Raw genomic sequence first — 13349 nt, forward strand, 5'->3', positions numbered from 1 at the left:
GTGAACTAACTATTACAGGTGCAAGGATAAAATATTGATTAAGTGTATCTATACAAAACTTCAACGATAACTTAGTTATAGTCTTTAACTCTCTAGGATCCTATAGATTGACAGATGAGGAATGTTTAGCCAGATAATTAATGGATATGCATGTGAACATTCTCTATTATAAACTTTTTATTCAATTTATGATTTGAATTTATGTTTGAATTTCTGGTGAACTTTTTTACAAAAAGTGCTACTTGGAAAACCCATGTGGTGTATTCTAATAGAAAAGATAAAAAAGACTAGGAATTAGAGGGCATAGAAAAGATACAAAGACGAGACACTGGAGGGCATAGCATTGGGAGTAAGGCATTGGGGAACAAGAGTTTTGTTACATCAGAGCAGGAGGAGAGAGCAAGATTTGAAGGAGAATGCAGAGTGGAATAACTTAGAAATTATATGGCAACTTAAAAAAAATAAGAGAGTGATAAGTGGAATGCAGCCAGAAAGAACAAAAGGAAGAAGATGTAGAGATCCGGAAGGAGCAAAAGAATGGTTGTTGTATTTATTGTTATTTCAAATGTTCTTTCCCTTCACAGTGTCCCCTCTGAAAACCTTCCATCTCATCCCCTTTACACTTTGCTTCTAACAGAGTGCTCCTCCACTCCCATCTCAGCTCTCTCATTCCCCTAGGCTGGGGCATGAAGTCTGCACAGGACCAAGGGACTCCCCTCCTACTGATGCCAGAAAAGGCAATCCTGTACTACATATATAGTTGGAGCCATGGACCCATTCATGTATACACTTTGGTTGGTTGGTTAGTCTTTGAGAGCTCGGGGCGAGGGGTGGTCGGGTTAGTTGGTATTGTTGTTCTTCCAAGGAAGTTGCAACCCCTTCAGGTCCTTCAGTCCTCCCCCTAACTCTTCCATTGGGATACCCAGGCTTAGTCCAATGCTTGACTATGAGTATCTGTATCTGTATTAGTCAGTAATGTCAGACTTTCTCACATGACAGCAATACCATGCTTCTGTTAGCAAGCACTTCTTGGCATCAGTAATAGTGTTGGGATTTGATGTCTGCAGATGGAATGGATCCTAAGATGGGGAAGTATCTAGATGGCCTTTCCTTTAGTTTATGCTCTGTTTTTGTACCTACATTTCCCTTAGACATGAAGAATTCTGGGTTAAAATTTTTGAGATGTTTGGGTAGCCCCATCTCTCAACTAGGGGCCATGCCTATCTACTGGAAGTGTTCTCTACAGGTTCTCTCTCCCCTTTGTTGGGTATTTCAGTTAAATGTCATCCTTGTTGGGTACTGGGAACTTCTCATTTTCATGGTGTCTTGGACTTTCTAGTAGCTGCCCCCGCCCCTTGTTTCCCATTCCCCAACGTTACCTATTTCTATTCATTTTCCTGAACCTCTGGACTCCTTTGATGCCTGATCCTCCTCCCCTTTTTTCCTTCCCCCTCCTCTCTCCCTATTAGGTCTCTCCTTACCTCTACTTCCCATAATTATTAGTTCCCACTTTTAAGTAGGATCACCACATTTTGGTCTTTCTTCCTGTTAAACTTCATATGGTCTGGAAATTGTATTGTGGGTATTCTGAGATTTTGGGCTAATATCCACTTATTAGTGTCCTTTTCAATCTGGGTTACCTCAGCGAGATATTTTCTAGTTCCATCAATTTGCCTGCAAATTTCATGAAGTCATTGTCTTTAGTAGCTGAGTAGTACTGCAATGTGTAAATGTACCACATTTTCTGCATCCATTCATCTGCTAAGGGACAGCTGGATTCTTTCCAGATTCTGCCTATTATAAATAAGGCTGCTATGAATACAATGGAAGACATGTCCTTGTTGGAGAATCTTTTGTGTATACGCTTAGTAGTGGTAGAGTTGGATCTTCAGGTAGAACAATTTGTAATTTTCTGAGGAATTGCCAGATTGTTCTCCAAAGCGGTTTAACCAGCTTGCTATTCCACAATCTATGGAGGAGTTCCTCTTTCTCTACAGCCTAGCCAGAATCTGCTGTTACATGTGTTTTTACCATACCCTTTATAACCTGTGTGAGGTGGAATCTCAGGGTCACTCTGATTCGCATTTCCCTGATGAAAAAGGCTGTTGAACATTTGTTAGGTGCTTCTCATCCATTTGAGATTCCTCAGCTAAGAATCCTTTGTTTAGCTCTGGATCCCATTTTTAATAGGGTTCTCTGGTGTCTAACTACTTGAGTTCTTTGTGTATTTTTGATGTTAGCCCTCTATTGGATGTAGGGTTGGTAAAGATCTTTTCCCATTCTGTAGGTTGCCATTTTGCCCTATTTACAGTGTCCCTTGTATATTTTTGATGTTAACCTTCTATTGGATGTAGGGTTGGTAAAGATCTTTTCCCAATCTGTAGGTTGCCATTTTGTCCTATTTAGAGTGTCCTTTATGGAGAAGCCCCGCAGTCACACTCTCTGCCTGCCGGGACAGAAAAGGGTCACTAGGTACTGTATCAACCTGATCTTTAGATCTCTGGTGGTGCAAACCGCCAGGGGTCTGCCTGCGCCAAGAAACTGAGCACATAGGCGGTTTGTCTGCCAGCCCACCTGGAGTGGGGTCTATGTCCTGCCCAGAGAGCAGCAGAAGGAGAGAAGCACCGCGGCCATATTCGCTGCCTGTCGAACAAAAAAGGGTCACTAGGTACTGTATCACCCTGAGCTTTAGATCTCTGTTGGTGCAAGCCACCAGGGGTCTGCCTGTGCCAAGGAACTGAGCACATAGGCGGTTTGTCTGCCAGCCCACTGGGAGTGGGACCTGTTTCCTGCCCAGGGAGCAGCAGAGGAAGAGATTCCCTGTGGCCATATGCGCTCCCTGCTGGGACAGAAAAGGGTCACTAGGTACTGGATCACCCTGAGCTTTAGATCTCTGGGGGTGCAAATCTCCAGGGGTCTGCCTGCACTCAGGAACTGAGCATATAGGTGGTTCATCTGCAAGCCAGTCCATCGCGGGACCTGTGTCCTATGTGAGAATCAACAGGGGGAGTGACCCCCACCACACCATCTTTGCTCCATAATAGAGCAGACAGAGAACACCTGATTGACCTTGACAACCTAAGTATAACATTGCTTGAGGAAAGACTGAGAAGGGCTCCAAAGGCACAAAAGAGGAAGGCAGCATATCAGTATTCTGTGCCAGAGGAAACCCAGTCATCCAGTGTTGCAGAAATAACCTTAAAGATCCACAGTAGGTTGAAGCAGCAGCCAGTGACAATAAGACCATCTAATGCCTGGGAGAACTAGATGGCTAAAGGCAAACATAGGAATGTTACTAACAGAAACCAAGGCATTATGGCAGCATCTGAACCCAATTCTCCAACAATAGCAAGTCCTGGATACCCCAACACACCAGAAAAACAAGATTTGGATTTAAAATCACTGGTCATGATGCTAGTACAGGAACACATGAAAGACATACTTAAAGAAATTCAGGAGAAAATGGATCAAAAATTAGAAGCCCTTACAAGGGAAACACAAAAATCATTGAAAGAAATTCAGGAGAATACAAAAGCCAATAAGGAGAAAATGCAAAACCCACTTAAAGAAATACAGGAGAACTTTGATCAACAGGCAGAAGTCATGAAAGAGGAAACACAAAAATCTCTTAAAGAATTAGAGGAAAACACAAACAAGCAAATGATGAAACTGATCAAAAACTTCCAGGAACTAAAAACAGAAGTAGAAACAACTAAGAAAGCACAAAGGGAGACAACTTTGGAGATAGAAAACCTTGGGAAGAAATCAGGGACCATAGACACAAATATCAACAACAGAATACAAGAGATAGAAAAAAGAATCTCAGATGCCGAAGATACTATAGAAACCATGGACTCAACAGTTAAAGAAAATGCAAAATGCTTGTAACCCATAATATCCAGGAGATCCAGGACACAATAAGAAAGCCAAATCTAAGGATTACAGGCATTGACGAGAGTGAAAATTTACAACTTAAAGTGCCAGCAAATATCTTCAACAAAATCATGGAAGAAAACTTCCCTAACCTAAAGAGAGAGATGCCCATGAATATACAAGAAGCCTACAGAACTCCAAACAGACTGGACCAGAACAGAAATACCTCCGGTCACATAATAATCAAAACCCCAAATGTACTAAACAAAGAAAGAATACTTAGGGCAGTAAGAGAAAAAGACCAAGTAACATATAAAGGAAGACCTATCAGAATTACACCAGATTTCTCACCAGAGACCATGAAAGCTAGAAGATCCTGGGCAGAGCTCATGCAGACTCTAAGAGAACACAAATGTCAGCCAAGACTACTATACCCAGTGAAACTCTCAATTACTATAGATGGAGAAACCAAGATATTCCATGACAAAACCAAATTTACACAATATCTATCCACAAACCCTGCCCTACAAAGGATAATGGGGGGAAAACACCATTACAATGAAGGAAACTATACCCTGGAAAAAGCAGGATATTAAGCTTCTTTCATCAAACCCAAAGAAGATAACCACACATGTATAAAATTAAAATAAAAAATGATAGGAAGCAATAACCACTACTCTTTAATATCTCTTAAAATCAATAGAGTGTCCTTTGCCTTACAAAAAAGTTTTCAACTGTATGAGGTCCTATTTGCCAATTGTTGATATTAGAACATGAGCCATTGGTGTTCAGTTCAGGAAACTTTTCCCTGTGCCTAAGTGTTCAAAGTTCTTCACCACTTTCTCTTTTCATAGATGCAGTGTGTCTTGTTTCATGTGGAAGTCCTTGATCCACTTGGACTAGAGCTTTGTACAAGGACATAAAAATGGAACAATTTCCTTTCTTCTACATGCTGATCAACACCATTTGTTGAAAATGCTGTCTTTTTCCCACTGGATGGTTTTACCCTCTTTTTCAAAGTTCAAGTGACCATAGATGTGTGGTTTTATTTCTGAATTTTCAATTCTATTCTATTGATCGACCAATTTGTCTCTGTACCAATACCATGTCATTTTTATTACTATTGCTTGTAGTACAGCTTGAGGCCAAGGATGGCAATCCTCCTAGATCTTCTTTTATTGTTGAGAATTGATTTCACTGTCTTAGAGTTTTTGTTAATCCAGATGAGGGTGAGAATTACTCTTTCTAACTCTGTGAAGAATTGAGTTGAAATTTTGATGGTGACTGCATTGAATCTGTATATTGCTTTTGAGATAATGGCCATTTTCACTACATTAATCTTGACCATTCATGAGCATTGGGAATCTTTTCATCTTCTGAGGTCTTCTTTGATTTTGTTCTTCAGAGAATCTCTTGTCATATAGATCTTTCACTTTCTTCTTTGGAGTTACATGAAGATATTTTATATTACTTGTGACTACTTTGAAAGTTTTTATTTCCATAATTTCTTTCACAGTCTGTTTATCCTGTGAGTTCAGGAATACTACTGATTTGTTAGAATTAATTTTATATCTAGCTACTTTGCTGAAACTGTTTATCAGCTGTAGGAATTCTCTGGTGGAAGTCACTTAAATATACTACCATATCATCCACAAATAGTGATATCTTGATTTTTTTTTCCTTTCCAATTTGTATCCATTTGATATCCTATAGTTGTCTAATTGCTTTGGCTAGAAATTGAAGTAATATATTGAATAGGTAGGGAAAGAGTGGGCAGCCCTGTCTAGTCCCTGTTTTAGTGGGATTGCTTCAAGTTTCTCTCCATTTAGTTTGATGTTGCTATTGTTGTGCTATATATGACTTTTATTATGTTTAGGTATGGGCCTTGAATTCCTGGTCTTTTCAAGACTTTTAGCATGAAGGGGTGTTGTATTTTGTTTCTCAAATGCTTTTTTTTCAGCATCTAATATGATAATACGTTTTTTTTTCTTTGAATTTGTTTATATGGTGGATTACATTGAGGGATTTTCTTATATTGAATTATTCCTGCATCCCTGGGATAAAGCCTACTTGATCATGGTGAATGATTATTTTGATTTTGAATGATGGTTTTGATTTTTAAGAATTTCATTGAGATTTTTGCATCAATATTCATGAGTGAAACTGGCCTAAAGTTCTCTATCTTTGTTGATTCCTTGTGGGGTTTAGATAATCAGACTTACTGTGGTTTCATAGATAAAATTGATTAGTGTTCCTTTTGTTTTTATTTTGGGTCATAGTTTAAAAGTATTTATATTAGGTCATCATTGAAGGCATAATAGGATTCTGCATGAAACCCATATGGTCCTGAGCCTTTTTTGATTAGTTGACTTTTAATGATTGTGTTTATTTCTTTAGTGGTCATGGGAAAACTTAGATGATTTATCTGATCCTGATTTAACTTGGCTACTTGGTACCTGCCTAGAAAATAATCCATTTCATTTAGATTTTCCACTTTTGTTGAATATAGAGTTTTGTAGTAGGAGCTGATGATTTTTGAACTTTCTCAGTTTCTGTTGTTTTCTCCCTTTTTATTCCTGATGTTGTTAATTTAGATACTGTCTAGGTACCCTCTGGTTAGTCTGGCTAAGTGTTTATCTATAGTGTTGATTTTCTCAAAGAAACAGCTCCTAGTTTTGTTGATACTTTGTATAGTTCTCTTTGTTTCCTCTTGGTTGATTTCAGCCCTGAGTTTGATTATTTCCTACCATCTATTCCTCTTGGGGCTATTTGCTTCTTTTTGTTCTAGAGCATTCAGATGCGCTATTAAGTTGCTAGTGTATACTCTCTCCAATTTCTTTATAGAAGCACTCAGAGTTATCAGTTTTCCTTTTAATACTGCTTTCATTGTGTCCCATGAGTTTGGGCAGATTGTGCCTTCATTCTCATTGAATTCTAAAGAGTCTTAAGTTTCTTCATTTTTCCTTGACCAAGTTATCATTGAGTAGAGCATTGTTCAGCTTCCATGTGTATGTAGATTTTCTGTTGATTTTATTATTATTGAAGACCAGCTTTAGTTCACTGTAATCTGATAGGTGCATGGGATAATTTCAATCTTCTTGTATCTGTTGAGGTTTGTTTTGTGTCCAATTATATAGTCAGTTTTGGAAAAGGTACCATGTAGTGCTAAGAAAGAGGTATATTCTTTTGTTTTAGGATGAAATGTTCTGTATATATCTGTTAAATCCATTTGGTTCATAACTTCGGTTTGTTTTAAATGTGTCTTTGTTTAGTTTCTGTTTCTATGATGTGTCCATTGGTGAGAATGTGGTATTAATGTTTCTCACTATTATTGTGTGAGGTTCAATGAGTGCTTTGAGCTTCAGTAATGTTTCTTTTAAATGTGGGTGCCCTTGCATTTGGGGAAATGATGTTCTAAATTGTGAGTTCATATTGGTAGTGTTTTCATTTGATTAGTATCAAGTGTTCTTCCTCATCTTTTTAAATAACTTTTAGTTGAAAATTGATTTTATTCTATATTAGAATGGCTACTCCAGCTTGTTTCATTGGACCATTTGCTTGGAAAATATTTTTTGAGCCATTTGCTCTGAGGTAGTATCTGTTTTTGTCACTAGATATGGTTCCTGTATGCAGCAAAATGCTGGTTCCTATTTACATTTCCAGTTTGTTAGCCTATGTCTTTGTATTGGGAAATTGAGTTCATTAATGTTGATAGACATTAAGGACCAATGATAGTTATTTCCTGTTATTTTTGAGGGTAGAGGTGGAATTATGTTTGTGTAGCTCTTTTTTTTTTTTTTTTTTGGTTTGTTGTAAGAAAATTAATTTCTTGCTTTTCCATGGGTGTATCTTCCCTTCTTGTGTTGGAGTTTTACATCTTGTGTCCTTTGTGGGGCTGGATTTCCACACACTCCTGGAGCTTAAACTGTCTATGAACCTGTGAGCCTGTGAGCTTAGGTGTATCAGCACTCCAGCATCAGCTCCCAGGCACAGATAGAAACTGGAAGGATCACATCCCCAGTCGTCCTGTGGTTTCTGCATTTCCTGGGCCCCTGGCAGGTCTCTGTTGGGCCAGGTATTGGGGAAGTAGTGGCGGTCTTAACTGTGAGCCCGGGTGTGTCAGCATTCCTGGGGGTCAAGCTTTCCCTGGGTGGGATTGGAGTGTGGAGGGCTGTAGCAGTGTCAACTCCTTGGTACAGATCTGCCTGTTTTAATTCACAAGTTTTTAAAACATATACTGAGGGTTGAATTGTTTCTCTAACATTTTCTTATACATTGTGGTTATAGGAATGCTACTGACTTTTATGCATTAATTTTATATTCTGCTACTTTACAGATCTATGAATGTTCAGATGTAAGAGTTTTACCAGGTTTATAGGTTTATTGGAGCCAAGGTATATTCCTGTGGTCTTTTGACTGCCATCATTGGCAATCACTAGATGACTTTATATTTCTTTAATCTGGACAGTTGTTGTCAGCCATTCTTTGGATAATGATTAATGGTAACTGGGTAAAGAAAAAGCATGTTTGTGAAACAGTGTTTAAAGGGACAATGAGGGGACACATAAAGCACTCATGTTTCTGGTCTAAATTTTTCTTTCCTTTAGCAGCTTGCTGGAGAATTAAAAATGGAGTTAAGAAACTACATGCATCCAGCTTCCTTCACATGTATTGGGAAGATTTTATGTCTCACCTGTTCTAAAACCACATTCAAAAGATGATTCAATCATAGGCTCTATCAATGACCACCATGTTTTTGAAGAGAAACATGGTGCGAGATAATAGTGATGGCTGTCCTGTTCCCAGGCTTCTGTTAGACTTCATATACTGACACATGAGTAGAGGTAGACACTTAGGTGACATCTTGAAAGAAGTCCTTCTCTGTGCTGTGCACATTTTCATGATAAAAAGCATTCAAAAAGTCGCTAAAATATTAGCTGAGGGATAGAACATAGTTCAGTGAGAAAGTGCCTGCCCAAGCCTCAAAGAAGTGACTAAACCTGGAAGACATATTAGATTGTAGTCTTATCATAATATCTTCAAGTCTGTTGGCTCTTGCAGTGACTCATAAATTTTTTTCAAGATAAATAAGTAGGGCCTTTCATGTTAGTTGGTGCAGAAACACGTTTGTGGCCAAGTCCAACCATTTAAGCACAATTCCTGAGGCACAGACTGTACAAGGAAAGAACTCACACAGTTATCCCCTGATTTACATTTGTACACTGTAGCATACACATATACATGGCAAGAATGAAGGAAGGAAATAAGGAAAGAGAAAGAAAGGAAGGAAGGAAAAATGGTGGTATATTTAAGGTCAAAACTTCTAGTTAGCACCATGGGCATTGGATCCCACTGAAATCCGTGCTTTTGCTTCATGATCTATAGAAAGAAAGAACTAGAACTTAGCCACACATGGGAATGAATCAAATCATTAATATACAAAGTAAACATAATTTAATCCACATTGACTGAATGTTTATTTAATTTTCCTTGTGCAAATGTTTTGTTGAGAGAATTAGCAAATAATTTCTCTTATAAAAATTGTGCTTAATATTGTAATGTTAATAGTCACAAACTTTGTGCGTAGCCACTTGCCTGAGGGCAGGACTTGTAAGCCTCACCATGTATAAATATCTCTGATCCCCACAGGATTTGGGAGAGTCCATTTGCTCACCATTTGCTAAGCCTAAAAGTGAAGTGAGCACCATGAAGCTGAGCCTGTGTCTCCTGATCATTCTGGCTGTTTGTTGCTATGAAGGTGAGTATTATTGATGATTAATCCAGCCACAGCTCCTGGTAAGTTTGCCTCTTTGAACAATTGGTAAGTTTCTGTGTGATTAACTTGAGGTCAGAAAAAAACAATAATTTAATATTTCTCCCAACCCCTTTTATTAGCTATCCTTTAAAAAAATCCCAAATATATTCAACCAATTTTTTTCTATGTAAGAATGTTGATGGGGCTGAGGGTATGGAAAGAGGCAAAAAGGCCGTTAGGAACAAAGTTTGGGAATTATTTTTTATTAAAGCAATTCAGTTTGTTGTATTATTTTTCACTTTCTTGTATATAGGAAAATGACTTGAGAGAGGTCTTTGTTCCCAACAGTCAATGTTCTCTGAATCTGTAAATCATACATCTTCAATTCTTTCAACAAGACTATGAGGATAAGCAGGTCAAATTAGTCTAGTCAGTGCCCTGGATGATATATACTGTGTAGTTATTACCAGTGTGATGTCTGTTTATCTAATTAACTCATTTTCATAGAAAATCCATTTACACATAAACAGAATGTTCATAGGTAGCTTGTGCCTTCAAAATGAACCAATTTCTCATGGGCTGTTGCTCTCTCTTTCCTTTCTATAACTCCTGTCTACCTAGGCTTTTCTGATTCTATAGCCTACATTTTTTTTCCTACAGTCTGACAGAATCTGCTTAAAGTTCATACTAGAACGTATTCAGGCATCTCCTATGCACAATATTGACATGTTCCTGGGAAAACTGGATCTGATGGCACATCCCTGTGGTCTAAGATAGATGAGGTTAAAACATGAGCAACTTGTGTCTGAGGCTAGCCCAGGATATCTGTGAAGATTCAGTTTTTCTTATTTATTTGTTTTGAAGAGGTTTTATGAAAAAATGGAGCCTAGATTAGGAAAGTTGATTTCTTCAGTTCTATTCAAATATTTATCATAGATCTTTACAATCCATAAGATAGGTATCAGTTTGTCCACTCACCCTTCCTAGAATCTGAGCTTCATTGTACAAAATCAAAGCTTTTTCCAGGTTCCCAGATGTGTTCTTGTGTGAATCAAAAGTGATCAACTCTTGTGACTTTAGCTTTTTACCTTGAACTGTACATGATGCCATGACCTAATTCTGCCAATTTCAGAATTTTACTCCTCTAGACATAGAGTCTACTCACTTTTTACTTTTCCTGTCTCCTGTAAAATTCCAATTCTGTTATTAATGTTAAGTTGGAAGGCACAAACAATTCTTTTTTCAACATTTCAAGACTTGTAAATATTCTACTGAAGATTAAGTCAGGCCTGAAACACTTAATGCTAAAATAGGGAATTGCGGGAAGTCATAGATGCTTAGAAAGTCATAGATGTAGACCAAAATATAGAAACATACAGAGCCAACAATGATATTTTTTTAGTCTTTTGCTGTATGATTTTGAGGAATTCATGGAGTTCCAAGAGTGAACCACAATATCTTATATAGTCAGTCCACTATGCAGTGTCCAATCAGAAAGAAAGATGTAAATAAAATTATAAATGAAAAACATCCAGGTGGTGCTGGCACTAGGAGTCAGAATCAGGTGAAACTTTGTAAGGTTGAGGCTCTCTGAGTGTCAGGGTACTCTACAGAGGTTTTTCCAAGATAGCCAAGGATATACAGAAAAACCCTATCTTCAGAACAAAAGAAAACATGGCAAAACAAAACAGTAATTTTGATTAAGTAAACTCTTTCTCTTTCTTCTTACACTTTGCAGTTAATACCGACCTGCTCTGTGAAGCTGTTGCCCATGAAAGCATAAGCTTATTATTAAATAGTGAGAAAGAAGTGAAGAAGGAACTTGAGATATACAATGCATCTCAAGCGGCTGTTGAAGCAAAACTAAAAGTGAAGAGATGTGTGGACCAGATGAGCGATGAAGACAAATTTATAGTAGCAGAGAGATGGGTATGTTCATTTTGCTTTACACTCTTAGAAGGCCACAAAGGAAGTTGACCTGACATTCTGTGGGGGAATACTTGATAGTGGGAAAGGACAGGACATCAATGATAGGTTGCTTCATTAATACATTGCTGAACTGAGTTCAGTTGTAAACAGTAGTTGGGATAGGTGTCTCTTTCTAGAGTTTCAGCCTAAATACAACACTCTAGTGGCATCCTCACAAGGACCAATTGGGTTCTATAAAAGTAGATTTCATGGCTAACTATTGTCAGTCTGCTGGGAACTTTGCTGAAATTAACATCTAAGAAATAAATGGACATTAACTTCATTGAATACCATGGGAAATTTTGGTAAATTAAAATCCCAAATATGGGGGGGGGGGAGAAGCTGGAGACAACCTCCTTAAGAGCAAAGTATTGGCAAGATGCATTTCTCTACCAAATTTGCTGGTTCTGCCAGGAGCCTGTGAACCTCCTGTTTCCAATACTTCTTACCCACTTTTGCCCATGCTCCCTCATTATCCCATTGAAAGGAAAGTAGAGGCCACAATTCTAAATCATCAGAGAAAGCTATTCCTCGGGAGCAGAGGACACACTCTGTCCCCTCCTGATCACAATGAGACCATAGAAAGCTGGGGACTTTAGATACACTATTGAATCCATTTAGAGTGTATTCATCTGAATTTGGAAAGAGTTTCCACTAATATGCATTATTTGATGGTATTTCCTCTTAGCAACTTTTGCATTTTCACTTCTCTCTTTCCAATGTCCTTTCACAGACTCTTGTGTTTGTTAACTTTTCTTCTCCAGGAGCTGCCTGACTCTCCTCATATTTTTTTTACTTTAATTTCTGTTTATTTCTAGGCACAAATTATACTGGACTGTAGTGTGAATGCATGGATAGACACCTATTATCCTGAGATTGATTTCCTCTTCTAGATGAACTGATTTTCCCTGTTCAATGTGAGGGTTTCACAGTCTTGCACCAATAAATTACTCTCCTTGCATTTTGACATCTGTCTGTTGTTATCCTAAGTCTCAAGTTTTATACTGAATGGACTTTGATAAGCAAAGAAACAAACAAATGAATAAATAAATGGCACTTTCAGTAATGGTAATATTTAACAGAGTAATCTGTACTGTGTTTGTTCAAGCATCATCCTGCATTGACCTGCAAGTAATTTCCACATTTTTGTGGACATAAATAAAAATTATCAAAGATGATGACAAACATTGGCTTCTTCTGTGGCTGCTGTACAAACTGTTCTGTCTCATTGCTATCCCTGCTCAATGTGCTATTCACTGCCCAATTCACTATCTTCCCCATTCAACCTATGGTAATTTTTATGACAAGTTCCATATTCTGAAATAAACTTCTGGTTGAAATAAGTTTCACCAAAGTAGATCCACCATTTTTTCTCTCTTTCTGCCATGAAATGCAGTACATCTTTTCAATGATTCAAATGTGCAAGCTTGTATTCTAGTCAAAAACACATATTCATTTGTAATTAATGGTTCTTCTTCATGTCACTCTGAATATTTCCATATTTTCCCCAGTAAGGCTATCATGGCTTTGTCCCACATCAGGACACAGGAGAAAATGAAAGATAAGAAAAAGTGGAGGTTTTATGGATGCCTAATACCTAAAGTTCTAAACAGGTCCATATCCTCCAGCCTGAATGGGGCCTTGCTATAAAGGAGTATGTGAAGGTGCTTTAGCAAGTTCAGGATACTAACATCCCCACCCTTTATGACTGAACAAGTAAACAAAGAAAATCAAAATCTCTTCTGAGACTGTG

At 37.9% G+C, this 13349-nt stretch overlaps 1 protein-coding gene across 1 annotated transcript; it reads left to right on the forward strand.

The window, feature by feature from the left end:
• Positions 1-9579: 9579 nt before the first annotated feature.
• LOC127678295 (prostatic steroid-binding protein C1-like) lies at positions 9580-12489 on the forward strand. Its single transcript, XM_052173141.1, has 3 exons — positions 9580-9631; positions 11367-11557; positions 12415-12489. The coding sequence occupies exons 1-3, from the start codon at positions 9580-9582 to the stop codon at positions 12487-12489; spliced, it is 318 nt and encodes a 105-aa protein (XP_052029101.1).
• Positions 12490-13349: the final 860 nt, after the last annotated feature.

This window comes from Apodemus sylvaticus, chromosome 1 (assembly GCF_947179515.1).
Source record: "Apodemus sylvaticus chromosome 1, mApoSyl1.1, whole genome shotgun sequence".
Lineage (NCBI taxonomy): Eukaryota > Metazoa > Chordata > Mammalia > Rodentia > Muridae > Apodemus > Apodemus sylvaticus.

Excerpts from the sequence above, each read along its gene's own strand:
- LOC127678295 (XM_052173141.1), top strand. The coding sequence starts at position 9,580 with ATGAAGCTGAGCCTGTGTCTCCTGATCATTCTGGCTGTTTGTTGCTAT. Across the intron at positions 9,632-11,366 it reads GGCTGTTTGTTGCTATGAAG|TTAATACCGACCTGCTCTGT; the intron begins GTGAGTATTATT and ends TACACTTTGCAG. Across the intron at positions 11,558-12,414 it reads TTATAGTAGCAGAGAGATGG|GCACAAATTATACTGGACTG; the intron begins GTATGTTCATTT and ends GTTTATTTCTAG.